This window comes from Anguilla anguilla, chromosome 15 (genome assembly GCF_013347855.1).
Source record: "Anguilla anguilla isolate fAngAng1 chromosome 15, fAngAng1.pri, whole genome shotgun sequence".
NCBI lineage: Eukaryota > Metazoa > Chordata > Actinopteri > Anguilliformes > Anguillidae > Anguilla > Anguilla anguilla.
In genome coordinates this window covers 27,613,232-27,641,035 of record NC_049215.1, presented here as the reverse complement: position 1 = coordinate 27,641,035, position 27,804 = coordinate 27,613,232, and the positions used below count along the sequence as shown (strand labels likewise).

General features: G+C 42.7%; 1 protein-coding gene across 11 annotated transcripts in view; it reads left to right on the top strand.

Annotated features, from left to right (window-relative positions):
* Positions 1-27,804, top strand: part of LOC118214236 (neural cell adhesion molecule 2-like) — a 483,289-nt gene that overhangs the window by 394,941 nt on the left and 60,544 nt on the right. For 10 of the 11 annotated variants that reach the window (XM_035394023.1, XM_035394022.1, XM_035394021.1 and 7 more), the window contains 4 exons: positions 14,930-15,004; positions 19,360-19,566; positions 21,387-21,530; positions 23,142-23,279. In XM_035394023.1, the coding sequence (XP_035249914.1) occupies positions 14,930-15,004; positions 19,360-19,566; positions 21,387-21,530; positions 23,142-23,279 (564 nt within the window). Of the gene's footprint in view, positions 1-14,929; positions 15,005-19,359; positions 19,567-20,123; positions 21,049-21,386; positions 21,531-23,141; positions 23,280-27,804 lie in introns of those variants that run through there. The other variant, XM_035394027.1, reaches the window with a different exon arrangement.

The following is a 27,804-nucleotide window of genomic DNA, read 5'->3' as shown; positions in this document are numbered from 1 at the left end:
GTGAAGTATGATTTATAGATTGATTTGGTGTGAGGATTTGAGTAAATGTAATCTGTGACTGATAAGGCTGGTGCTGGACCATATATAAAGAGAGTTGCAGTAATGGTGGACATCTTTTAGTTGTTAATTGTGTTGTGTTAATAACGTACACCCATAAACTCAACTCTCCTGTGCCACTGAATTCTATTTGGCATGGGTTATGTAGCCAGTAGTGCTCAATAGTTTGGGTTGGCATTCTGCTGCCATTATGATGCTAAACTTGCAGCTTGTGTTATTTATTTAAACACTTCACTACAACTCTAAAACATAAATGACATATTCTATTTGACACATTCTTATGTGATAGTAAACAATATGGACAAGTTGGATATTTGATTGTAACTGGTTATAATGCAACATTATTCATTTTATTTATTTGTATTTTTTGACAGACTAGTATGCAGTAGAAGTTTAAATTAGTGCATTGTTTGTGAGGGTCAGTTGTAAGGTGTCTTACAACTTGGCTGACATATGACTCTGGGCAGGAGGGTACGAGTGGGCGGGGCCTGTGGCTGACAGACAGGGCGGAAGAGCCTCGCCGGGCGCAGTAGCGTGAAACGCCGGTCTGTGATTGACGAGGCTGGAATGTTTGAGCGAGCGCCGTATTGTCGGGCCCTTCCGTGAGCAGGTCTGACATATCAGTGTGCGGGTGATTGACAGCAGCCGTGCGTGTGTGACTTGTCAGGGATACGGCATTGATTCCAGAGAGGTGACAACTTTAAGCTCTGTCTGTCCTTATCCCTGCTGCCAGAGAGGAGAACAAATCTCCGAGGATTTAAGGAGATAAAAGGAGGGAGGAGAGCAGGTATTTTATGTACTTTTAGTTTGGATCTAATTCCACTTCCCTCCCTTCAGACTCACAATAGCACAGCCTGTCTGTCACTCTGCTGGAGATTCTGTGTACCAGGAGATGAATGCACATGCACACACACACACATAAACACGTACACACACACACACACACACACACACACCACACGCACACACACACACACCACAGGCATACACACACACACGCCACATGCATGCACACACACAGGATTTATTATTTATTCAGGATTTCATCATCAGCAAGCACACTGTTGTCCAGAGTATAATTATTCAGTATTTATCAAGAATTATCCAGTTTTTTTGTGGAACACAATGAGCTTAGTCCTCATTATCTGTGCTATAATAATAATAATAATAATAATTATTATTATTATTATTAACCCAGTGGATTAATATTTAGTTCTGTGATTTGGATTAATTAATTGGATTAATCTATTCATCAGATGTATTCTCTTTACATTGCTATATAAAATTATATGTCATATAATGTTAGACTGTAACGTTGACCTTGAACATATCTTGCTCCTGTTCCCTGAACAATGTGTTTTGAAATGGATTTCATCAACAGCCAAGAAATGCTACTCCAAGGAGCCAAAATCTACAGTATACTTTTTAAAAATATCAGGCAAACGCTCCAGGTCTAATCATTGGCAAATGACTTCATCTGCAAATTTTCTCAATCCTTTCTTTGTGAACTGATGTAGAATTGTCCAAAATGATAGTCATTAACAAGTCACTTTCACCCATTGATTAGAGAATGGAAAGAAAGTCTGTCATGAGGGAAAATGGTAACACTAATGCTAAAGCTCAGAAGGTGTAACTGAGATGTCGAGATTTTGACATGGGGCTCTCCTCTCTTACCAGCTGGGCCTCCATGGTTCTGCCACGAGGTGCTCCAGCAGCAGAGCAGGGAGGAGACGGAGCACGTGGTCCCGATTCCCGTCCCCGTAGCCCAGAGACTGACCCAGATCCCAGTGTGTTCATATCTCCGGGGTCTGACTGATTTATCATAACACACCACATAAAACTACGCTCTAAAACCATGATTAATACTTGAGAATACTAGAGTGAGGGGATATGTTATAACTCACAGCACTCAGCTAGTGTTTGGAAGTGGGATAATATACAGCAATATACTGCAAATATATACTTTTGTTTTTGTAAATTATAAATGTATTTCACATTTGTTTTATATATTGTAATATCTTAAAGTAAATATCATCTACATTTTTACAAATATATTTGTTGCAATATATTTATTACAGTATATTTTCAATTTCCTTAAAGGAGATGAGGTTCAAAGCAGCAGTGAAGAGGCTTTTCTTGCTTGAGGCGGGAGTGGGGGTAGGGGAGGGGGGTAAAAAGGTCTCTTTCCTCTGAGATACTCAGCTCATCATGTACAGAACTCATTCGAGAGCAGATTGAGTGGTCAGTCCAGGTCTGTGGGCACTAACTCAACCTTTTGACCATGCACTACTCAGAAAATACCCTCCTCCACACTATCTCTTTGCAGAATAATGATGTGCAGGGAAAAAGAGACGGTAAACGTCATTGGCCCCTTATGCACGTGTGTATCTGCGCATTTTATTTTTCGGGATCTACACTTTAAGATGCGGGCTTACGGGGACAGACCGCACCCAATTAATTTTGGGAAATACAAAGGGTCCGATATAAAACGGGTCCGTGGAAAATGGAAGCGTGTAAAACGCCGCAGCCTGGCTTTCACCGGCCGATAAGGTTTACCGATAAAGACACGGGCCTGGGAGCCTATTATCATGGAAAGGCAGAGCAATACCACCGGCAGATAAGAGCATCACATCTCTGACAGCCATTTCATTACTCACAGTGGGAGATGCTCCAGCGCAGCCGGCTAAGTGTCTCCCATTGGAATGCACGCACCGTCTCAAAACAATGAAAAAAATAAATAAGATTTTTAAAAATCAGTTCAAATCAGTTTTTTATTATCTCCGCCAGGCGGAGCCTGGAGGGGATCGTGCGTTTGGTCGCGTGTGTCCGTGCATGTGTGTTTGTGTTTGTGCGTGTGTGTGTTTGTGTGTCTGTCCGCAGCTGATCTCACATACTACTGGGCCGATCAGCCTAATATTTGTTGTGCATTCTGACAGCAGGCCAAGGACCTGAATTCTCGATTATTTTGCAAATCGGTCAACGACAAGTATTTTACTTGAATTAATTTCCATCATTGTTGTCCATTGAAATAGATTGAGTGCTAACTCCTAACCGGCCGCTAGGGGCCGCAAGTGATCAACAACTGCTTCCGTTTGGAATGCCTGGCGGAGATCTGCACTCTACTGAGCGCACTCTTCCGGTTGTAGGATTTGTTGTAATTGTCCTCATATTTTAGGAAACAAAATAACTTTTTTTTGCTGTGCGTACGGACGCCGCTTTCGCTCTGTGAAGAATGATCACGGCAATGTTTTGTGCCGCGTGACGCTGCTCGTGTCGTGCTGCATTGTTTCTTCCATAAAGGCCCATTTCTGGGCCTCATTAGAATTCCAGACAAACAGCGCATGTCATTCTCCTTTCAGGCCTTTGGCTTTAAAGTCAGTTCATATTATTTATTTATTTTCCCGGTGATGAGAATCTCTCGCGGGCTCTCTCTCTCTCTTACCTGGAATTCTAAAGAATCTCTGTCTATCGCCAGCTGTGTGTAAGAGATACCCCTCCCCCTCCTAATGAGGGGGATTTACTTGCACAATGCCGCTCTTTAACACAGGCTCTGGGTAAAACTGGCATCCTCACCGCGCACCGCCCCCAGGCGTTCATGGGTAATTACATAATTATTATTATTATTATTATTTTATTTATTTATTTTTTCCCACTCAGGGTAATGAGTGTAAAGCACTTGAATACCTGCGCAAGGTTAGACATGGAAAATGTTGTCCGTGCTCTGGGTGCTTGTGCTCCACACATGCAGAATGCGTCACGCTCCCTGCTGTGGTGCTCTGCGGTGAGTGATGTAATACAGGGGACTGTGTCAGAGACCTGCTGAAGGTCTCTCCATACATAGGCCATGGAACAAAGAAATTTTAATGACAGATTCTTCTTGTGTTCGTGGACTGCAGGAGTGCGGTCGGACCGCACAGAGCGCAGGACCATCACAGGCCCAATCGTCCCTCAGTGGAGACACTTCCAGTCTGGGCTGATTCAAGTGATTTTTATGAGCCACTTTGCTCTTTATTTGCCGCTTGTTTAAACCTTTTGTGGGTCGGCTGAGCTGTCCCTGAGGTAACTGCGACAATGCGCTCTTTCGGAGCCAATTCATAACTCCGCCGATGCGCTTTGACCCGCCGCCGAGCCCTCGCCGCGAATAAAGGCGCCACAGCGAGGCGTCCTTCTGCCGCACGGCGCATTCGTCCAGCCGAGGGGTTCTCTCCGACCGTTAAAACGGACAACAATGGGCCCGCGCGCAATTGTCCTACATCAATGCGAAGCGGTTCAAAAATAGACTGAGACTGAAGAGAAGGTCTGAGTCATGTTTTCTCGCACACAACAGTTTGACTCATTCTTTATTCGCAGTAAAAAGAGAAGATTATCTTTCACGTTCAGTTTAGTGAAATATCCTTCTCGTTCGAGCCCTCATCCGTCTCACCCGTGAGTTAGTGGATGTTGCCAATCATATGTTACACAATCGCTGATGTACAGATACAGGTCTGCATACGTGAAGGGCAATGTCCCAAGGCAGCTCTGGTATCTCCTGTTTATATCTGTTGGTAAGGGGTTGCATGCGGCTTCATTAAGATTTCGCTGCCGTTCTCGAGATGTGGGAGTGAACTGCATTTTGTGTAGGAGGGCTGGGCCAAATTCCCAGTGAAATTCCCTGTATTGCTCCCAGGAATCGAAATGAGTTCATACTCTTTTCCCGTAAGTCCCAGACATTCTAATGTGTTTTGCGAACTTGATATTTCCAGAATCTAATTTTCATCTGTGCACGCTTCCTTCTAATGGGATATTATGTCACAATGTTGAACTGGCTCCACCACTAGATCTTACAGTTTCAGTGCGTGAGGCATTTTAATGGATTTGACAGTGGACACATCATCTTTTCACAGTTCTCTTCACTGACATTATCATTTTGCCATTGCTGATTGGAGGATTGAAGTCCTGATGGCAATCATTATGACTGCTGATTGGAGGATTCACAGCCTGATGGAAATCATCATAGCTGCTGATTGGAGGACTCGCAGCCTAATTTTAATCATTACTTGAGGATCTGCAGCCTGATGGTAATTATTATTGTTGATTGTAGTATTCATAGCATGATCACTGTCATTTGGCGGATTGCGGATTCGGTCCTGTTTTTATTCACCATGCAGACGCTGAAGTGTCTGTTTGCCCTGGTTGTTTGCCTTTGGGGTAGAAGTTGCCCACTGGTTGGCTGCCTAAGGACTCTACATAGATATGTAGAATCAAATTTAGCACTTTGTTGAGAAACATGACTTGACCTTTGTATTAGATAAATGTCTGTAAAATGATTTTTTCTTAGTGATCAGGATTTGGGTGAGTCTAACTCATTGGATCTGCTTCAGCAGACTGTCCAGCACATATCTTATCTCTAAGCTCCATCGTGCTTTCAGCTGCCTCTTCTCTAGTCTGGCTAAATCTGCGCCTCCCTAAAGGAGAAAAAAAAGCCTGGCTCAGTGAGTAGAGCACAGGCAGCCCTGAGGCGAGGTTACGCTGCTGTGTGTCACTGAGCGGTGTGAGAGAGAGAGAGAGAGAGAGAGGGAGAGAGAGAGAGAGAGAGAGAGAGAGGGAGAGAGAGAGAGAGAGAGACCTGATGTTGACTTTAGTATTCCTCCCCCATGTATGGTGGATGGCAAGTAGATAACTAAAACGGTTGTATTAACGTTAACTTGTTAAATAAAGGTAAAACAAACGACAAATACTATAAACCGTAGTACTGCTTGTGATTATTTTAGACAGACAGACAGGCAGACAGACAGACAAGCAGGCAGGCAGACAGACAGGCAGGCAGACAGACAGACAGGCAGACAGACAGACAGACAGACAGACAGGCAGGCAGGCAGACAGACAGACAGACAGGCTGGCAGGCAGACAGACAGACAGACAGGCAGGCAGGCAGGCAGGCAGGCAGACAGACAGACACAGGCAGGCAGGCAGGCAGGCAGACAGACAGACGGAGGAGGCTCTCTTCCACTCCCCTGGATCTACAGCTCTGTTTGACTGAGTGCATGGGTCTGGAGGACCAACGCCCTCATCAGCTCAGACATCAGTGCAGCTTTCTGATTTAACCGTTTCATCAGAGAGGGAGAGAGGGAGAGAGGGAGAGAGGGAGAGAGTGAGAGAGAGAGAGAGCGAGAGAGAGAGAGAGAGAGAGAGAGCGAGAGAGAGAGAGAGAAATAACTGTCATTTATGCTGTTATTGTTGTTGCTGTTTTTTTGTATTGTTTACTATGATTGATTATTGTTACGGTGTGGCAATATGTATTTTGCAATATGTCATGCCAATAAGGCATTTGAATTGAAAGCAATTGAATTGAGAGCGACAGAGCTTCACTGTTTCGTGCCCTGGAAAATCACTGAAACTAAACTAGAGAATGTGGTGGGAAATAAAAAGTGATTGAAATTTCCAGTGGATTGCGGAGTGTGAACACTGTAGAATGGAATATTCTGAGTAAATGTCGTGTTTTAAACATAATCACTTTTGATTTTGAAGATAAGAATCGAAAATATGTTAGTTTGTTCAGAGTGGAGTGGTATTTTTCGAAGGTCTCAATGAATGTAACTTACAGTAGCATATCAAATGTGATTTATTTGGTCTCACTTTGTGGTTCAGTGGAGCGAGTTGTAATTTTTTGAAGTGGGAATGTTTATTGATGTGTGTGTGTGTGTGTGTCTGTTTGAGTGTGCACTTGTCCGTGTTTTTAAACTCCCAATTTAGATTTTTACTGACATATATTTTTTAATCAATTCATTTCAGCTTTTTATTGGGTGACCAAACAGTCCTGGCGGTCTGCACAGTTCAGTCATTAAAACTGTGCAAATAACGAGCACAGCTAGTCAGTAGCTATACTTAGGTAGAGCCATGGTGTGCACAAGCATGCTAACGGTGAGTCACAGATGGCTGTGTAGCATAATGGATACAGAATGGAGCTCATGTATGAATTGCTGCAGTGTACACCCTGCTGTTTAAATGTTAAAAAAAATATTCAATTGTGGAAGCTGCTGAGGTTGAAAATAATGAGAATGATAAAATGATCTGGATTCTTTGCCCAGAGCGTAAAAAAAAAATGTAAAGAAAATTTTCGATTAAATCTAGGCCAGTGCTTTCATATTTTTGGTATACCTTTGTTTGTAAAAAAATCTACTAAAAAGGTCTTGCAGAATAGGTGAGCTGCAGGTCAGACATTTTCTGAAAAACACCTCTGTTTTCTGAAAAAACCCATCGGATTTAAAGGGTTGGTTGTCGGACACAATTTCCACGGCTTTTATTCAGCAGTGCATTTTGAAGCCTTAAAATGACTCGGGAGCATCGGCGTTCCCTGAAAGCACAATGCCCCATAAAGAAATACAATGGCATATCGAAAGTGATTTACTTGGTCTAACTTTGATGGTTTAGCACAGTAGGATGAAAATTGTGAGGAACGTGGAAAAAATTGAGGAAGCTTACTTTCCACAATCCGAGGTCATGGACATGTTATTTGTGTGTGTGTGTGTGTGTGTGTGTGTGTGTGTGTTTAAACACGATTTCTCAATGTTATAGATGCAGTTGTGGTTTATATTAATTCCGTGGTTTTGTTAAAGTTTTTGAGAATACCAAATGGCCCTCTGCTGAGGTAATGGAATTCATAAAGAAAGAGAGCAAACCTAATTTTTCAAAGAATTTTAATAGAGTACAACATTCATTGAAGAGAGCTAGGGAAGGCCAATTTAGCACATTTATACATGGGGTGCTTCATAAATGTTTTCATTACTGTGACAATATCCTAACGATTTAGCAGGGTAGTTTCACTGAGTCATTGCAATTCCACCAATTTATTTCAACATATGCTAAATGCCAATTAAAATCCATGTTTAATTATTTACAAGAATTACAATTTGCATGCCACGACTACTGGCATGCACTCTAGCTACACAATGACCGATACAGTATGTGCCTTCTGCCACATTGGCAACCTGATGCGTAAGCCTGAGCGTGCAGCCCATCCACAGCTGGCTATGAATAACCGTCCTCTGCCCACAGGTCACTGTCCTTGCCCTCGCCGAGCGCCATGTTGGCAGTAGATGAATCTTACAAAGATGGTCTCACACAACATATACACTCTGCCGTCTCGCTACACCTTTACAGTATATCCTGTTTGGTGTTTGGCAGGCTCTGGTATTGGTGACCTCTTGTTGATTGGTGTTCCCCAACACCGTATGTCATAAAGCTCTACAGCCGCTGTCCAAAGAAGCCTTTGGATGAAATATGTTGCTTTGAACACCGTATTTGCTCATAAAGACACTTTTCTTTCAGAAACGTGAGATTTCCTATCCTTTTTTCCATTTGGTTTAGCAGCTTTTCCCTGCTCTCTGAAATTTTACTTTTAACAGAGGAATATACAGATATTTGGAGCAGGTATTTTTAGACAGTCTTTAGAAACTGGAGAAAAACCAGAGGCCTGGAAGCAAGGTAATATAATGCCAATATATAAGGAAAGTGACCTCACTGATCCAGGAAACTACAAGCCTGTCAGTTTAACTAGCATCGCATGTAAAATACTGGTATCTATCATTAGAGACAAGTCAGAATTGTCTCTTTAAAATAAAAACTTCCTAAGGGATAGTCAGCATGATCTTTGCAAGGGAAGGTCACGCCTGACACAACTTTTTGTATTCTTTGAATGGCCTGTTCTTGTCATTATGTTATGTTATGTTATGTTATTCTGAAGTGCCAAGACATTTATATCACATTTAAATGGTATTCACAATTAGTCAGTGGCCTTACAGTTACATGTAGTAGACAGCAACATAGTTCTAACACCCCAGTTTTCAAGGGTTGATGATTTTTTTTCCACAGGCTATAAAGAGACAGACCTCTAAGTGCCATGCTCCTTAACCTTTGAAGATGTTTTAATTATTTTATTTTATTTTTTTGAATTTTTTATTTTATTTTATTTTTTATTTCAAGTCAGGGTTCTCCAATTCCATTGTTTTCAATTGCCAGCAATGATTGTTACATCGGAACGAGAACGTTCAGTTTATCACATGTTTGTGACCTCACACCTTTAAGGGTTAAGCACATTCTGTAATGTGTCTTTTTCCCAGCGTGCAGTGCGCGGATTGTTTTGAGTCCGGGGTCCAGGGCTGAGGGAATGCCTCATGCTTTGTAGCTTACTCACAGAAATCACAGGCGATTACAGCTGTGGGATCCAGCCGGAGGGCTGATTGCTTCTGTTGGTTTCATTAGGGCTAATGTGCTGTGTTCATCTAGAGGTGTTTGTTTTCAATGCACTGTTGGTACTGAGAGAGCCTACAAGGTTGCATTAAGGAACCGTGTCCAATCAATTTGAAAAGGACTCGTTTGAATAAGGTGGCTGTCATTGTCATTCCACCTCAGAACTGCAGAATTTATGCTGTGAATTTTTAAATTCCACGGTCATGTGAAAATGTTTATAAAAAACCTTCAAGTTCCACTTTAAGTTCTACACTATTTTAAACGTGTTCCTACTGAAAACAAAGATGGCACAGACACAAGAATGGTAGCCTATGCAAATATTTAGAAGTGGGTTTGAATGTTGGCGTCTGTGCTTGACAGTAGAGGCCTTCATGGACCCACCTGGATCTGAATACCCAAGATCCCAGTGAGTCCGGGACCAGAATTTTATCTTTCTATGTAGGTCCTGTTTGGATTCAAGCCATAAGGCTAAGTTTTGTGCCAATACCTGAAAAAGGACCCAGAGTTACCGAACACCCCATAATCATATTTATATGCACCGATTGCACTCCATGCACCTCAATGGTGAATCTGCTGTTTGGGTTGACTTAAATGTGTGTTATGCTGATCATTAACATGCATTTTTAATAAAATTACTTTTGGTCAATAAATATTCTTGGCTCCCTCATGCACTCAGTTCAACTAAATCATATAAAGAGACTGAGATGCTTGTGTACATGTCACAAATATTATTTTGTATTAGTGTGTTTATCACTAAAGCCACATATCAAATGGTTCAGATCAAGTTGTGTCCACCTGGAGGACCATTGTGACGTCATATTACTCGGCTTATCTAGCTTCACAACCATGTTCATTTTATATGTGACTGCCGGTTGTTTTCCCTGTATGAAGAGTAAGGCATTTACTTCCATAAACTGAGCTGTGTCCACTGGCTAAACACTCTGACTCATAAGAAATGTTTATCAATAGCGAAGTGAAGTTGGTACGCCTAGGCCGGATATCTCAGAATGGTATTTATTATGACCAGACATCCAGATTAAATCTGGACAGTCCTGATTTATGAGATTTTCCTAGGTCCTGACAGGTGTACCATTGTCATTTTGTTCATCTTGATAATTACACTGATGGGAAACATTTGTTTCTGAAAATAAAAAGCCTGATATAATGCCGTGAAACTTTATCTTTGCCCTAGTCTACATCAGCCTTGGCACGGTGGTGCATCTCTCAGAAGGCTCGAGTGTGCTTCTCACGGAGATGAAATCTACAGTCAAACACGGCCTCCATGAACTCAGAACTTTTGCGCTTTCATGCTGAAAGCCTATCTGACACACCAGTGCAACAAGATGCATAATTATGGAAGCAGTAGATGTCAGTTTCAAAGAAAAAAAAATAGTAGAAAAATCATAATTTTACGGTCTCTGTAGGCTCGTAAAGCTGTATAATATGGCAGAACCTCTGCACCTCATCGGTTATCTTTACTTTAAAGGTATCCATTATTAGGCCAAAGCCTAATTTGTTATTTTTTAATTGACAGAATGAGTTATCTATTGAATGGGTTTTATGCTGTATATTTTAGCATTTTAAAAACAGGAGATTGCTGTGCAAAAAAACTAACAAAAAAACTGTTTGTTTTTGTGTTATGTAATTAACACCTTTGTTCTGAGTCACGACCCCTTCACCATGAAATGCTTAGTGATCAAGCGAAGAAATGAGGCAGTAAAAAAAATATTAAAAATACTCCATTATAACATTATTACTAAGAGCAGTGCTACACAATTCCAGGTCTTATGGGCCACAGTGTCTGCACTCATTTGCTCTAACCGTGCACGGTACCACCAGATTTCATTCATTATTTAAGTCCTTGGTTCAGGAAGTAAACTCATTAGTGAAACCAGGTGGTGTAGTGCAATACTTGAGTATCTGTGTAGTCCTGACTTAGAGACTTCCACGTTAACATATTGAAATCAGTTTCCACATTAGTTTCTACAGTCACGTGGACGAGTTGTAATGTGCATCTGTTTCCCTGCCCGTGAGATGTGGGACGTGAAGTGAAGCTCAGTGAGTGGAAGGACTGCAGTGTGGAACCACACTTACCATACCCACATTCAGTCTGCTGGCCTACAGAGAGGCGTGGAGAGATCCATGCCTGCTCCAGCTGCGATGGTCTACAAAGGCATCGGGAAATGTAAAATACGCTGGGACTCTGGGGCTCTGTGATGAATGCAAATCCAGATCTTCCGCATCAGATAAAGGCTAAGACTGCACTCGGTGCTCTCAAACCTCCAAGTCCCCCTGCAGAGCTGAGAGCGAGTGAGTGAGCGAGCGAGGGAAGAAGGGATGGGGAGATGGAGAGGCTGAGAGCGCTCTGACGTTGTCAGTCGTGCTGGGCCCCCAAAGCCAACGGGGACTTCTTTTCTGTCAGCGTGGACTCACTGACGACAGGATGTCCTTGTGTTGTAGCGATCTGATAACGCTGCAACAGCGTTGTGGAAACACTGAAACATTAAGAGGTTGCAGAGTCTGCAGCTGCCTTTTTGGTTTTTTTCCCATGTCTGCACAGAAAGGTTTTACATGTCCCATGATGATTTGCTTGGTTACTTCCTGTTATAATGTCACAACTGTCGCCATGGTCTGTTTCCATGCAGACACTTTTATGTGATGCATCATCAGGTTTTGATGTAGAGTAGAGTAAGAGCAGAGTAAAGCTTTAATGTCCCCGAGGGGCAATTTGGCTTGCAAACAGCAGTCAATAATAATATGTGTACACTTCTGTGTTTATTTCCAGCGCTGTGCAAGCTTTGTGTACAATTTGTCAAAATATAGCTTTCTTTGCAAATGATCACAGAGCAAAATCTTTATTATAACTTTGCAAAGTTGCAAGTTTTAGAGTTGGACAACTTATGATCTTCTTTAGTCGTCTTTAGTCTCCAATGGGAAAAGCAACACTCAGTTTAACAACTTTTTATGATCGTGTTGACAGAGAAGGTCCCAGGGAATGCCATACAATTATTTTAAATAAGAAAAAGTTTGTGTTCTCATGGAATCTGGAAATTATTTTTGAAATAATAATAATAATAATAATAAATGTTTCAGCTCCAAGTGAGTGTAATGGAAAACTCCCACACAGAGACAGCTTTAGTGCTTCTATCCTTCATTGCCTGGAATAATAACCCTGATAAGGCCAGATGAGCCACTAATGGCAATAAACAGATGGAACTCTGCACGTGATGAGATTAGCATTAGCATCCTCTCACTCAGCTGATTCTAATGAAAATCAAAGCGAGATCACATAATGTGTTCCACGCATATTTTAACCTTTAGCAGGCAAGTCTTAAAAAAAAAAAACGAAACATTTTGTCCTTAAAATAAAATGTGTAAATCACCGTTGCCCGACTTGCACGTGTGTCTGTGTGCATGTGTGAGTGCATGCTTGTGCTGTGTCTGTGCGGAGCGCAGATGACAATTTTCTTGTGTGGATCGGATTTCGGCAGTACGGACATGCTGAATTTTGTTAGCAGGTATTGCAAGGCAAAAGGGATACAGGCACTTGTGATTTGGCGTGAAATGACTTGGGGGCATGTTGTATCATTTTTGCACGAGAACGCAGCGGTGGCTGGAGTTTCACGCAACACTTCTGGGAAAGAATGAGATGAACTCAGCGATGGACTCTGGTCAAATGCAGCATTTTCCAAAAGTGGAGAGTATTTTACAGTCTGATGTGGTTTTTCTTGTCCTGTGTGATGACGCGACTGAATCTCCCTGCTGCCATCTATTGGGCTACTTTATTAATACACTTTAAACATTCTGTTTTATTTACATAATCCGAGTGGGCGTACACATTTTATGAGATTTTTCTTTCATTTTTGCAAGTATGTCTGTGGATCTGTTTGCATACTGTGCTGTACATGTGCATCATTAAAAAAAAGAAAAAAAACCATCACATCAATGGGAAAATACAGAGAGGGTTGAATTGGCAGTGCATGTTATGGAAACTATGCACAGAGAAAACAGTAAATATGAACATAATACTTGGTTCTTCAGAGTCAAATACACAAAGAACAGCACGGCTCAATGCATGCTGCATGAAATTATATGTAATTACCAATAATATTAGACTGTGATAATAGAGTAGTGCTCTACCCATTCCATAGCAACATGTCAGCTTTAGGCTTGGAATAATAACAATACTGCCTGTTGTTAATAACAGCACCATACACTAATCCCCCATGTAGTCTGAAATTAAATGTATGGTCCGTTTTTTGAAGATTTCTGCGCTTTGTGAAACAAGTACTATTGGCCATTTGTGCTTCACAGCTGCTGATTTGTGTTTGTAGTCTGTAATGAGTACCATTGGTGCTGACAGCATTTTTGTCGTTTCTAAGTGATTACGTAATGTGTTGGTTATCCTGACTGCCGTGCTGTAGCTGATGATGGCTTCGGTGGCGAGCCTTTAGCTTGCAAATTATAGTAGTGCTGGTCCTGAGAATTTGTCAGTTTTAACAGCAATTCTCGGCCTCGTTGACCACCATTTCTTTTTCAACGCTAACAGCGACGGTCTAAGTAATAAAAGTCAGCCCAGTAGCGGTAAGCTTCTTGTTTCTGGGTAATAGCGGTGCAGCCGATGAGTGTGCAGTCCGTCATTAGCGGAGGTTCACAGGGCAGCGCTGAGTGCTTAGGGCCGGGATCAGGTTCTCCCCCAGGAGAGAAGCTCCAGCCGTCATTACGCCGCGATCAATCAATGTGGCGGCCGCATGATTGACACAGACGGGCTACTCGCGGACGGACTGCCTTCGCCTCGGTGGCAGGGGGCACGGGAGGCTTACTGTAAATCTTCTCACTTACGTGCGGTTGTTGGAAGAAGAAAAAAAAAGAGAGAGAGAGAGAGAAACGCGCGCCTGCTCGCCGATTCCATCGCGTCGTATCTCATTATGGCGCGCTAAGACGGTAGCAATGCGAGCGCTAGCGGGTGAGCTGAAGGGAAGGAGGGGACTCGCGCTGAATTAAACGTGGCCCTTTCCGCGGCGCAAATGCGCGACGCTTCCAGAAACGCCGCCGCTCTCTGTTTGATTAAAGCCACCGGGGCGTTGACCTTTGCGGATCATTTATATTGGCGAAAAGAGAAATAGAAGCTGCCAAGGCTGGGATGCAACCGCCTTCAAAAGGCATTAAAGGTAGATTCACGTTGAAATAAATGGCGAAAGGCGAATAATCTAAGCAAATCCGTGCCGAGAAGGCAAGATGAAAGGACTTTTTTTTTTTGCACCGCCGCTGTTGTTTGAGCTTAGCTGGAGTCAACTTGTTTTCTTTGGGAGATATCTGGAAGCGAGAGGGCATTGTAGGGCAAGGACACAAAACAAGACTTTTTCTCCTCCCTGTCAGTCTGCATGTCTGTCTCTCTGTATGACATCAGACTGAAAGGGAACGGGTGGGGGGGGGGGGGGGGGGGGTGGAGACAGACAGACTATCATGGTTGCAATGCATTGTTTTGTCGTTGTTCGTTAGCCGAACGGTAGCCCCAAACGGTTGGTGGCACTTCAGGCAATTGGCACCCTATGCAATCAATATTCTGCCTGTGTGTGCTTCCTGTATGAATGTGCGACTGCTCAGCCTAACTGTGTTCTGTCTGTACGTCTGTCTCTTTCAGCTGTCCTTCAAGTGTCCATCTCACTGAACAAAGCGGAGCTGAGTGTTGGAGAATCCAAATTCTTCACTTGCACAGGTAAGATGCGCCCCCCCCCCCCCAGCAGGTACTCTGGCAGAAAGTCAGAACTGTCCTCACTGAAGATGAAAATCCCTGTTTACTTTTTAAGACGGGCAGCAGAGGGATCACTTTTAAACTGTCTCAGCCTGATAGTACAGTGATATACTATACACAGCACTGCTCAGTTCAAGTGACATGAATATAAACAGGAACTGGGGTTCAGTGTTCTTTAACCAGGCGATGCGTATCAATCCCCCTGTCACTGCAAATGGAACTGTGGAACGGGACGGCAGTAATGTTGTTGGACTGCGACCAGCAACAAAAGCCGTGGCCCCCTGTTATCTCTTAATGGGACTAGTGGCCCTGGACAGGCTGTTTGTAAGGACACCCGTGGGACGTCCCGGCACAGTGCTGCAGCTGGGACGCTGTCAGGGGGGGGGAAATGGTGCTCTCTGCGGCGAGCTCGCACCCCCCTCTTTCAGAGCGGCACGCTGTGTGGGCGGTCCAGCGGAGGCAGCGGGGGGCGGAGACATCTCTAGCCCCATCGCATATCTGGACGCTCTCATGCAGAACATTTGTGTCTCTGGCAGGGTTGTGTCCTCAGGCCCATCACCTGCAGCTCTCTGTGGTGGGTGGGGGGGATTATAGAGGAGCCGAGGCTGAATTGGAGCAGAACAGAGAGGAGAGATAGCGGGAGAGGAACGAAATGGATTTGGCTGCAGCTGCGGGTATGGGTGTGGTCATCTCTGGCAGTTTTGGAAAGCTGCCTTTAAATGTAGGGGACAGAAGCAGAGATGAATCTGTAACTTGGTGTGTGTGTGTGCATGCGTGCGTGCGCTCATATGCGTGTGCAACTTCCGCCCTACTGAACTCACTGCTCTGATCACTAAACCCTGGCTGCCGTATTTACTGTATTATATGTCTGTGGCTCCTACAATCAATTTCACATTAGTGGGAAAAATGAAAAATTCTGCCTGGCCCTGCCCTCAGTCTTGAGAAGTGGGCCACTGAAAGCACTGCACTCTGCAGCCACGTACAGGGGCATTCTTTCCTGTTTCCCAATGATGGCACTGATCCCTCAGCAAAGTGACCAATGCTGTGGGAGAAAAATAATTCACCCCCCACCCCCTTCACTCTCACTCTCTCCTCTCCTCCCTCTGCACCTCCTCTCTGAGTCTCTCCCCGTCTCTCTGCTCCGCTCTACGTGCACTTTCTCAGTGGGTCAGTTCCTCTGTTCTTCCTCCCTCCAGGCACACCGGGGAGGTGTGGGTCACCTTAGGTGACAGACAGAGGGGGTACGTCTAAAGAGAGAGTAATTGGATTAAGCCATGCTTTTTGAATCTCTGGACGAGGCCCAAAGCCCTTAGACTGTCCACTTGCCCGTTTATGCTTCCTGACGGAGTGTATTGAACAAGACACTACATCTAAATGAGAAGAAGGCATCCATAATAAGTCTGTTAGCTTCTCTACTGCGCGACTTCCAGATTTAATACACCAACAATCACTAATGGGATAAAGAGACATTGTTCAGTGAGTACACTCCCTCATTCACATGTTCTCCCCCCCTTTCTCTCTCTCTCACTCTCTTTCTCTCTCTTTGTCTTTGTCTCATACACACACACATGCACACACACAACACAAGTGGGTGCCATGTAAATATCCTTCAAAAAGCAGGGAATGGCAACCATAATAACGCAAAACTTTCCAACAGCGCTGATGCAATTTACCTTAACGTTGTGGTAATAGCAGGGTAACACCGATAGCATGCTACCTCAAGCAAATCGAACGTGCTGTGATGTGTTATGTACTGCCTGGATATCGCATCCATAGAAATAACAGAACTTCTGAGGACATGCATTGTAACCCTGGGGAGGGAGGTGGGGGGTTGCGTGTTCCAAGCCTATTGATGGGGTGAGCAGCCGTATTCTGCTCACATCAAGAAAGGATCCAATGAGACTCTCCTGTTTACTTTCTGCTTTCCCAAACTCAAAGACACAAGCTGGATTTGTTCAGAGCAGCCGACAGGACCTTTTTAGGGAGGGTGGCAGAAGCACTGACCCCTACTGGCGGGAGGTCAAAATGCAGGTGATTAGTGTACCCCTCCTGCTTGGGAGCTCTGCAGGGTAATGCCCTTGAAATAGCGTGGTCAGGTCTGATGAGCAAGGTGGAGAACATTAGGTGCTTCACTCCACACTAATAGCTGTGAATCACTGAGCAATGGATGTGATTCACCTGCAATGCCAAGCACCCCTTGTACGAACATAGTGTATATCCTGCTCAAATATTTTCAGAGCAATGCATTACCTGGTAAAACCTATGATATTTTATGCAGATTTGGAGAAACAACCTTAGTAAGGATTATCTATGTATCAGTATTTTTCATTTTTCAGAAGATGCATTCTTGGGATACCTCACATTCACAGTCATTTGCAGCTGAAGTTGAACTGTTATTTTGACTGTGACAGAAATAATTGTATTCTGGTGAAGCCAGATTTCTCACACCTTATTAGATATGGGGAGGGTGTTTCGGAGAAGATATAAACGGATATCTTGCCATTCCATTATTCTCTGAGCTAAATTAATTAATGAAGTCCCACCACACATTTACAAACTGTAATTTCTCAGCTCCGGTGTCCCTGTGGAATTGAATCAATTGTCCCAGAGCATTATGGGTAGAAGACATGAACAAAATGTATAAAGGGGAGCTAAATTTATCTCCTATCGGCCTAGGGGCATGTATACACAATAAACCCTGTCCTGCCGCAGGACCCTGCTCACATTCTACCTTTTTCAATATTTCTCTTTTCCCAATTGAGGATTCGGTCATAAACTATTGCAATCTCTGCATCCTTGCCTTGTAATATCCAACCTAGTTTATTTATTGAGGCCTATATCTTCCTGCAGAAGTAATATGCTATTTATGGTTGACATTTACAATAAGTGCAATCACAGTGAAAAGCCCAGTGTTAATTCAACTCTTAAGAGTTTATATGAGTCCGATAGGGACCAACATGTGTACTGTAAGAATTTAAAATTGAAGAATTTTACTGTGATAGATTAATAATTTATGATTTTTTAAATGTACTTTTTGTTTTAAAATTTTTACATCAAAATTCAGTTCCTGTCCGAAATATATAGTACAGAAAAAACTGGGACAATTCAACACATACGCACGCACACGCACACACACAAAAAGCAATTACAATGAAATATTTCATACCTTTTAAAAAAGCACATTATATAAACCGCTGCATAATTAGCTGCATAATTAACAATGCTGCGTGTTTGTGTGTGTGTGTGTGTGTGTGTCCGTGTGTGTGAACATTTTTAAGAGCACTATGACAGCTACTAACCAGCTGGTCTGCCATTTTCAATTAGAAAGCTACTCAGCAAGACAGCCTGTGAGAAATAAGGTGAGAGTTTACACATCCATCAGTCCCTGGCACTGAGCTTTCATTTTCCCTGTTTGTAAAAAACCTGCTGGTCTGTTACCTCCAGAGCTAACATTTTGAAGGCTTATGTGCATGGTATGAATGAAATGAAAGTGTATGATATTGCAGAGACAAACAATTAATTGTTGTGAAGGTTTGTAATGCAGAGACAACATTACTGTCAATCAAAAGAACAGTAGCAAACATTTATGTACATATTTTTATCCATAAAACAATAAGTCACTGCCTTTATCTGGTGACAGCAAGCCTGCTACCTATTAAGCAGTGAGTGGTGCTGTGTATACTACTGTCTACTATCCAATTAAACTGACAGTATGTCCGTTTCTGTGCAATCAAACTTGGAAACACTATTATAATTTTTTAAAAGATGAAATTACTTTATATATCTTATGAAGATTTACTGAAGTGAAGAAAGAAGTGTATCTTTGTTAACCCCTCCTGTCTAACACCAGACACATTTTCTCTCTTATTGGCACTTCCTGTATGTTATTTCCTGTACTTCCTCCTCTTGTCTGTATGTGATGCGTAATGTAATTATGCATCACATAAAGATAAAAGCTAAATAGAGTTGAACCTGCACACTGTGCACACTCCATCCAAATAAGAAAAACATCAAAAAAGATGAAATATAAAAACTGCTTTTATTACATCGTAAGTGCAAAAAAATAAAAGTGCTCAAGTACAAAAGATTAAAAGACTAGACCGCAGCAAACGTTTCAGTCGAGTGACCTTCAGACGTGCTTTCAACAAGACCGGTTTAGTTAGCAGTGTGAAAGGATATTGCAGGCTGCAGTTACCAAAGGGTAACAGGTGGAGGCAATGCAACATCGGGGGGAAGAATACTACACTCAGTCATGTGAGGATGGTTAATGTATGACACCGCGTGTGATTATTGGCGCTGTCGCGCTGTCTTTGTTTCAGCCATCGGAGAACCGGTCAGCCTGGACTGGTACAACCCGCAGGGGGAGCGCATCGTGTCGTCCCAGCATCTGGTCCTGCACACAGGGGGGGTGCGTTCCAGGCTCACCATTTACAATGCCAACGTGGAGGACGCCGGGATCTACCGCTGCCAGGCTGCCGATGCCAACGGGCAGACCCAGGAGGCCACTGTGGTGGTGGAAATATACCGTGAGCGTCCCGTACCTCACCCTGTCCCGGCCTTATCCGGGAAAGCGCCACGGTCACTGTCATATCTCATCGTCCTGTTGTGTGGCTGCAATTTTCCAGGCCGAAACAGCAACTAATGCAAAACAAAAAAAAAAGCTATTTTGCTGCAAATTACTTCCGAGCTTACTTAGATAGCTACTGATGTAAGCCAAGTACTACTATTAGCCTGTATAAAACGCTAAAAATAAACTTTAGTCATGGAACTTTTTTTCTTCTTCTTCCATTTTCACTCACTGCTAATTATGCTCTCAGTATATAATTATGTGATAATGATGTCTTTGGCCCACTGGTCATTACTGTTATTCACCTGAATGGTTCTGTTTTCTTCCTGAAGAAATAACAATCCCTTGAACATGTATCGTAGTCTCCCCCGTGAACAGTGCTGTGCTCTTTTTTTAATGTCCCAAGAGGTGGGGAGAGCTGCTTATGCAAAACAAAAATCTAAGTGAGGCTGTTGAAGTTCAGAACTGGTCACTCTCATCCTCCTAATGGAACTTCTCCGCGTTCTACATCTACAGCTCTGTGCAAGAGGACCTGCTGTCACCATAGCAACTGCAGACAAGGAACACCTCTGCAACACAAACATATTGGAACTATTCTGTTCTGTTCATATTAGCTCATTTGTTTGAAGAAATACTAATTATGATAACGACAAATATAAAATATGGCATTACATAGCTGAATCACATCACTCTATTTTAGTCATGGCCGAGTCAAACATTTACTTATTTGTTTGCTGTAATGGCATGCTTAGATGTTATAAATTCTTTATGAATGCCTTACGTTATGCACCAGGTGTAACCTTGCTATTACTTGTGTAAGTACTAAGTGTTCGCACATGCGGTTGCATTTTCTGGGAATTTCAAGGTATTGGAGCAATTCCAAATTCAAATAACTAACCATTGGGAAACTGCTTTAAACACATTTTGTTTCTTTTTTACACTAAATTGCAATGAATAGTCGCCTTTCCTAATGTTTTTCTTGCTTGAAATCTTTTATCGCAAAGGAGATGCCTGTTTCTATTTTTTGTCTGAATGGATTAAATAGGAGAGAATTTGGCGTGAACAATAATTTGAGAATGGGACTGCTTCATTTTGAGATGTTATACTAATCTGTTGATATAAATGTGTGTATAATTCAAGCAGCAAAGAGGCAGCTGTTTATATTGAAGTAATGATAAGCAATGGCAGAAGTTGCTAGCTCTTTCAGATGGCCCATTATACAAATAGGTATACACTACAGAGCGGATGTGTAATGCTGTGATGTTTTTCCTTTTAAAAGCTGAGTAAAATGTGAAGGAAAGAGAACCAGAAATCAGGTAGAAGAAGGCATTGAGAAGATGCAGAATTATTTTAAGGCCTTGAAGAGCATGAGAGAAAACCTACATTCTGGAGGGTTGTCTTTCTGCTGTCAGTCACTAAGAACATGTGGATTGTACCTACGGTGTGTTCATATGCAAATCGATAAGGAAGATGTTTTATTTCATGAAGTTAATTATTAAGCACAGAACAGAGATTTCTAAAGCTAAAAATATACACTTGTACTGATCCAAGATTAGCTGAAGCCATCCTAAACCTTAGTTTTGCAGCTTGAACAGGACCTATATTATTATGTAGTATATATGTTGTATGCAGTGTAAGCATGTACAGTGGGGCATGTGCTACATACATTTGTTCTGCTGAAACGTTTGTGTAGGCCCAAAGGTGAGATGATCTTACCAGGCACTCTACAGGGGCATTATGGGTAATGTTTATCATGTTCTCCCTTTGACATGGTCACAGAGAAGCTGACGTTTCGGCACGTCCAGTCACCACAGGAGTTTCGGCAGGGGGAAGTGGCGGAGGTGGTGTGTGAGGTCATCAGTTCACCAGTGCCCATCATGTCCTGGTTCTACAACGACATGGAGATAACTGACCAGCACTACAGTAAGGCTGTGCCAACCAATCAACTGCATGGATGTCAAAGTGCAGTACACTCTGAGAGGTTGTGGTGTTTTCTGAAACCGATTTGTCAATATCTAAATAGACAAATAATTAAATCAAGCAATAATTATCATTGAAATCACTGCTGAGCATGAAGGCAAATCTAGACCTTAAACTGGCTGCAGTTCCACTTATAATTTATAAATATCATAATTTTAATCATGAAAACATTTTGGGATACTCAAGAAACCGGGGAATCGTGCGCATGTATTCATGCTGCAGTCGCTCAAAGCTTCTGATTGCCCTTAGAGTGACGGCTGCTGATTGTCTGTTTGTCTCCGTCTGTGTTACTAATGAGGAGACTGTGAATGGCCCTTTTATGCAATCAAACAGGCCACACAATAAACAGAGTGCGGCTTTCCATTCGCCCGAACTGCGTCACATGACGGTGAGCCTTGTTAAAGACATCTTCAGTTCACTCCTGTTGTAACACTGCGAGGAGAACCAATCAGCGTGTCTCCCTGCCAAGAGGGAGAGTTCTTAAATAAATAAAAAAACTAAACAAAATAGAGCTTGATCAGAGTGCCAGTGTCAGTTCACAGCCACTCAGCAGTGCATTACAGTACCTGTACGGATTAATTATCTTTGTACTTCATTCCCTCAGTACCACAGATGAAAAGATGTTGATTCCTTACGGTCTGATGAGGATCTTTGTTTTGAAGCTTTTCAAGTTTTTGAATTGGGAGCAAGCTTCCGAGGGACTGCCACTGGCTAATTAAACAAAGAACAACTAATTAAGCTCAAACTTGGCCGCGGATGGGCCTTTCTGTGCGATAACGATCCGAAGAGCTCCTCAAAGTCAACCAAGAAATGGTCAACTGACCACAAAATTGTTTTGTAATTTCCCTCTAAGCCTCCAGACCTCAACTTGATCAGAAATAGGTGGTTTGAATTGAGGAGGGGGCAGTCCACTAGTGTATCTAGAACATTGCTCCATGTTCTCTACGAGTTTGCATTAATTTTTCAACCTAAAGTGTTATTACCTTGTGGCGACTATGGTAACTAATATACACTAGCACAAACTGGCATTGTCTACTTGTCTAATTGTCATAATTAAGGAATTGTATCATCTAACATGCTCAACAAAAATAGTGGTGTACTGATTTATCTAGGTCTGTACGCCTTCATTTAAATGATATACAATTTTAAAATTATGATGGACAGCAATGCCACACGAATGTTCAGGACAATGCAGTTTCATCTATCATGCTGTAAGGATTAATGTATGTATGCGATACGAAATTCTCTTCAGGTGCAGGTCTAACATTTGTCAACGCATTTTGCACCTCTAATGTATTTATTGGTTTGTTTGTTTTGTTTTGGAGGAAGCTGAATTAGTATCGATGCTGTATATTTTTGGTTTGGTCGGTGTTGTCTTCCGCAACTTTCTATCAGTTTGATGTATTTGCCGGTTCCCTTGTATTGACAAGGAAAGTAATATTGTCTCCATATGTCTCTCTCTCCATTTTTCTCTCACCCTCTGTTTCTCTCTCTCTCTCTCCCCCCCCCACCCCACCCCCACCCCCCTCTCCTTCTGTCTCTCTGCATTTGTAGACAGATTCCAGGTTCTTGCCAACAACAACCTGCAGATACACAAAGTGGCCAAGACGGACGAGGGCGTGTACCGGTGTGAGGCACGCGTGGAGGCCAGGGGAGAGATCGATTTCAGAGACATCGTCGTCATCGTCAATGGTGAGCCAGGGACCGCCTGGAGCGGAGCAGTCACAGGCCTCCGGTGGGTCTTGGTGATAGAGCACTCCGGGGTGGTGTTAAACAATTCATCAAAGCCCGAGACAGTCTCACGACCGTGTTGGGATTCGGAGAGGAACGGCAGAGAATCCCCTGTCATATCCACTATTCTGTATCCGAATTCATGATCCCTATAGATTTCAGGATCAAGCAGTGAATTTGGATGCACTGCGTGCACCTGGTGGTGAATTATGACATAGTTACAGTGATGACCTGTGAGGCAATTTAAAAAAATTATTTCCAGAACCTTCCTCTGACTCGCTGTCTGCTATCTGCTGAGAATAGCTAGCCTTCACACAAGAAACGCAAGAAGAGAGAGATAGCTGGAGCCCAAGGAAGTGCCATAACTCTCTGTTTTAAACACTGTATACATGTAGTGGTACCAGGAAGGGTATTACAGAAGCAGCCCAATGTGCTTCTGTATCTTGCTTGCTGTCCCTTCAGCACCTCAGGAATTTTAGTGACCTGGGAGAGTTTCAGGACCTTGGACAGTGTCGATCCCATTCATAGGTATGGTAGCTGCTATGGCTTATTGCCAATCAGGGCAGCTGATACCTGTTGTTGGTCTGGAGAAGATACCTTTCTGCCACGTAGCTACCATGTGAGCTTGGTTATATAACTCTCTGAACTTAGGGATTCTGACTACCATGGCTTTCACTGTAGTTTTTAAATTCTAATTGTGTGGACTATGTGTATGGAGAGAAATATAGAAATAGGTGACTGATCGCTACAGTTAACCAGGCAATGCAGTTTTAACCATGTCTGTAGGGTGCGTTCTCTGTGGCTTCCTCTTCAAAAATTGAATGATCAATCCTTGTACATTCTACCCCAGGGCATTGAAATTCAGGCTTGGTGCAGTGCTGGATACTCTTATGCCTTTAGCAGAACTCCAGCCTGTGACTGAGGTTTGGTTCCTGTGATCTCCCTGCTTCATCGCCACAAGAAGTGACGCTCTCCCAGAATAATGGAGAATGTTCCAACAATCGTCGGAACGTATAAGTGCCATTTGGCATTCCAGATTGGAAGTAAGAACTGAAAATATGTAAGAGTGAATCCTTAAAAAAAAATATTAATCTCTATTGGTCACTGAGGCCGTGTCACCATTTTTCTTACTCCCTCTTCATACAATGCAGTGTAATCCTAAACAAATGGATTAACCAACATCATACTAGTTGCTTTGTGATGAGCCCTATTGTAAATCATCTGACCAGGTCACTGGTTTGCCTTACCATAAATTTGGGTGCAAAGGAACTACCTGTATGTTTGAAAAGTTAATTTCTTATTTAATGTATTTTTTTTATTAGCTTCATGTGTGCAGGTGTACAGTAGACACTGAACTCTCTATTCACTCCTACTTCCCTAATTCAATAAGGAAACCTTGTGGATCACATTCAGAATGCATTGTCATTAAACTGTCTCGCAGACCCAATGTGTTTGTTCAGCATGGCATATCTGATGACGGTGACAATGGCCCCTGGGTAATATCACAGCTCCTTGTGTCCTTACCCTGTCTCTGTCTCAAGAACAATGACACTGAGGAACGGAATGCAGTGAGTGTGAAGGCAGATCACTGCCTTCTCTCTGCCTGGCTGTGGCTGACAGGTGCTTGTAGAAGGGAGCCATTGTCTTAAAAAGAGTTTAATAATAGCCACTGGAAGGTTAACTCGTCAGAAACCCCTGCCCCCCCCGACCCCCTCCCATCATTATTGTGAATGAGGAGTTGGTAGTATTTTTTCTTAATGTAGTACTTATGCAGAATGTAGTAGTGTGGAATCCGAGCTTTGTCACATATTTGATACGGGCAGGAAACCAGGAAGTTGTCATCTGATATCTGTCTGAAATCTGTCATTTATTTTACCACATTCATCTTGCAAAATATATCCCATTACTAGCGGGTGCGGTTGTCATTTTGTTGTCAGCATGGCAAATTGCAAAATTCCCTTTTTGACAAATGCATCAGAATTCTCATATTAATATTCTCATATTAAAATATATGACATTTATTTAAGGAAATAGAAAGTAAATGAAGGATAAAATAAATGAGCACATCTTGTGAAGAAATTCACGCGTGATTGCCTCTGATTCACACACACCAGGCAGTAAAAGCTTCATTTAATGAATTACTTGCAAATGTCAAGTTTGTCTATTAATAATTTTACATTCTAAAAATCAAAATATAACAGGACGGAAAGTACAAGCACAAATATAATGAGGGAAAATGCATTATAGACAGACAGACAGACAGAATTTTTTTCCATTGTGATAAAATAAGAATAATAATCAACCATCATCATTGTCGTTGTCATACTTGCAGATGACACACAAATCCAGTGACTGATGCCAACTATGATGAATTGCTTAAATGTCCCTGCTCAGGCTACCTGCTAACTAACTAGTGTTTTCAGTCTTGGAATGGGTTCGCATTGTGATTTTTGAGTTACGATAGCTTAACAGAAAAGCAGTTAATTTACATTTTATAATATTTTCCTTTCATTTTTACTGATATGGACTTGAATATTCGCTCTGTCAATATGGTCAGTCAATAGTGAAACCTCACTGTCCTGTTGAAATGCCATTGATTGCTATTTCACTGTTATTACACATTGTCTTCATAAGCATTGCATTACCTTCATTCAGGGTGACTTACACGGCTCATATTTAACATAGCATGCATTTTTCACAGATGGACAGTAACTGGGGCTTTTCAGGTTAAGTAGCTCACTCAAAGGTACAGGAGCCAGGGGAGTTAAACCTGCAACCTCCACGCTACGAAGGCCAGAGCTTTAACTCACAGGCCATAGCACTGCCCTAGCCGACATATGCGGGAGCTCATTAGCATGCAGGTGGTTACGAATCTGCGGCCTCTCATCAGCATGCAGTAGCTCATTAACATGCAATTTCCAGTTGTCCATGGTCCCCGTGCTCCACTGAGGGGATGTTAACATGACAAAAGCGCACACCTCTCCGTGAGCGGGGGGTGGGCAGCGGCTGCCACTGCTGGGATTTTGACCTCATTTTCAACCTGAAACGGGGGGGGCGGGGCGGGGGGGTGGAGTTGTGGGTATGATTCTGGCAACCCCCGCCCCACTCGCTGGGCTTATTCTGACAGCAGAGGGAGCCCAGAGGGAGGGGCAGCATGCTTTGTGTGGATTAAAGCCGCCGCCCCTCTTGCCTCCTCGCTCCCCTGCTACATTTGCGGTACTTTTGGCCCCGGTGAGCTGGCAGCGTGTGCCCGGAATGTGAATGGCGCTCTGACGCTGGCAGAGGGGCCCGCTGGAGGCGGTTTTGACTGGCGCACTTAGTTCCTCCCGTGGCGCAGTTCGATGTCCCGAACGGCCGGTCGGGGCAGAACGTGTCACATTCCGGAGGATTCAGTCACTCGCCGGACCCTCAGGTTCAGTTTAACGTTAGCGGTAATGTACACTGAAGTAGCGTGAGGCTAGCTGGAAACAGTGGAGCAATCGAATCACAGGAGCCGTTACGTACAGTCCCCTGACTGACGGGTGGACCTGTGTGTACTTACTCGTATGGAATTGAATGTAATCGCACGGCCTTTGTTATAAAATAATGCATTTTAAAGCCAGCAGCTTTGTTTTAATAAAATGCTGTCACTCTTACGGTATTGTCTTCGGAGATAAGCATTTTAAAAAGGTCTTTCTGTTTCATAGTTTTAAATTCAGAAAGCAAATTTAATCAAATGAGCGCGTGGAGGCATATTAAACGGAACTTAACAATAAAGCCGCGTCCTGCGTTACTGTACAAAGATAATCCCAGCGCTGGTGGGTGAATATATATACAGAAAGTGCTGACGTCGAAGGATGAACACTGGAAGTCTCAGTCCGTGGGATGACTCATTCTTGGATGACCTTCATCAGGTCTCAATGCCCCCCGAACCCCTCAGCCTATGGCAAAACCAACTACGGCCCTGGCACCAAGTCACGAGGGCTATCCATGCGTTAAAGTGAGACTTTCACACGTCACCGTCTGTCGGGTCACTTCTGCACTGTGCATTTGTTCACGCATTCACTGATTGAGTGATAATTTAATTTAATTTAATTATAATGATACAAAATGTTTTCATAATGAAAAATGTATTTAAATGTATTATATTAATAAGTATAAGAAATTGAAATGTATATCACCTGATATTTATACACAGTAAGACGGGAACTCATGGATGACCATTAATGAGTTACAAAACATTTTTACACGTGCCAAATATTGTGAGACGATTTTGAAAAAAAAAATTTATTTCTAGGTGAATAATTATTTTTCTCTTTGAACAATTTAAATTCTCTCATATGTTGCGTGCAGGATCAAGCTGCTGAACAAAAGCGACATCGTCAATATATAAGCTTTGCAATGGGACAGAAGTCATTTAGCAAGGCTTTTCGAAGATTGCTCTGAATGGTTAACATTCTGTCAACTTCCTGTTTTGATGTCTTTATGCTTGACAGCATCTCATATT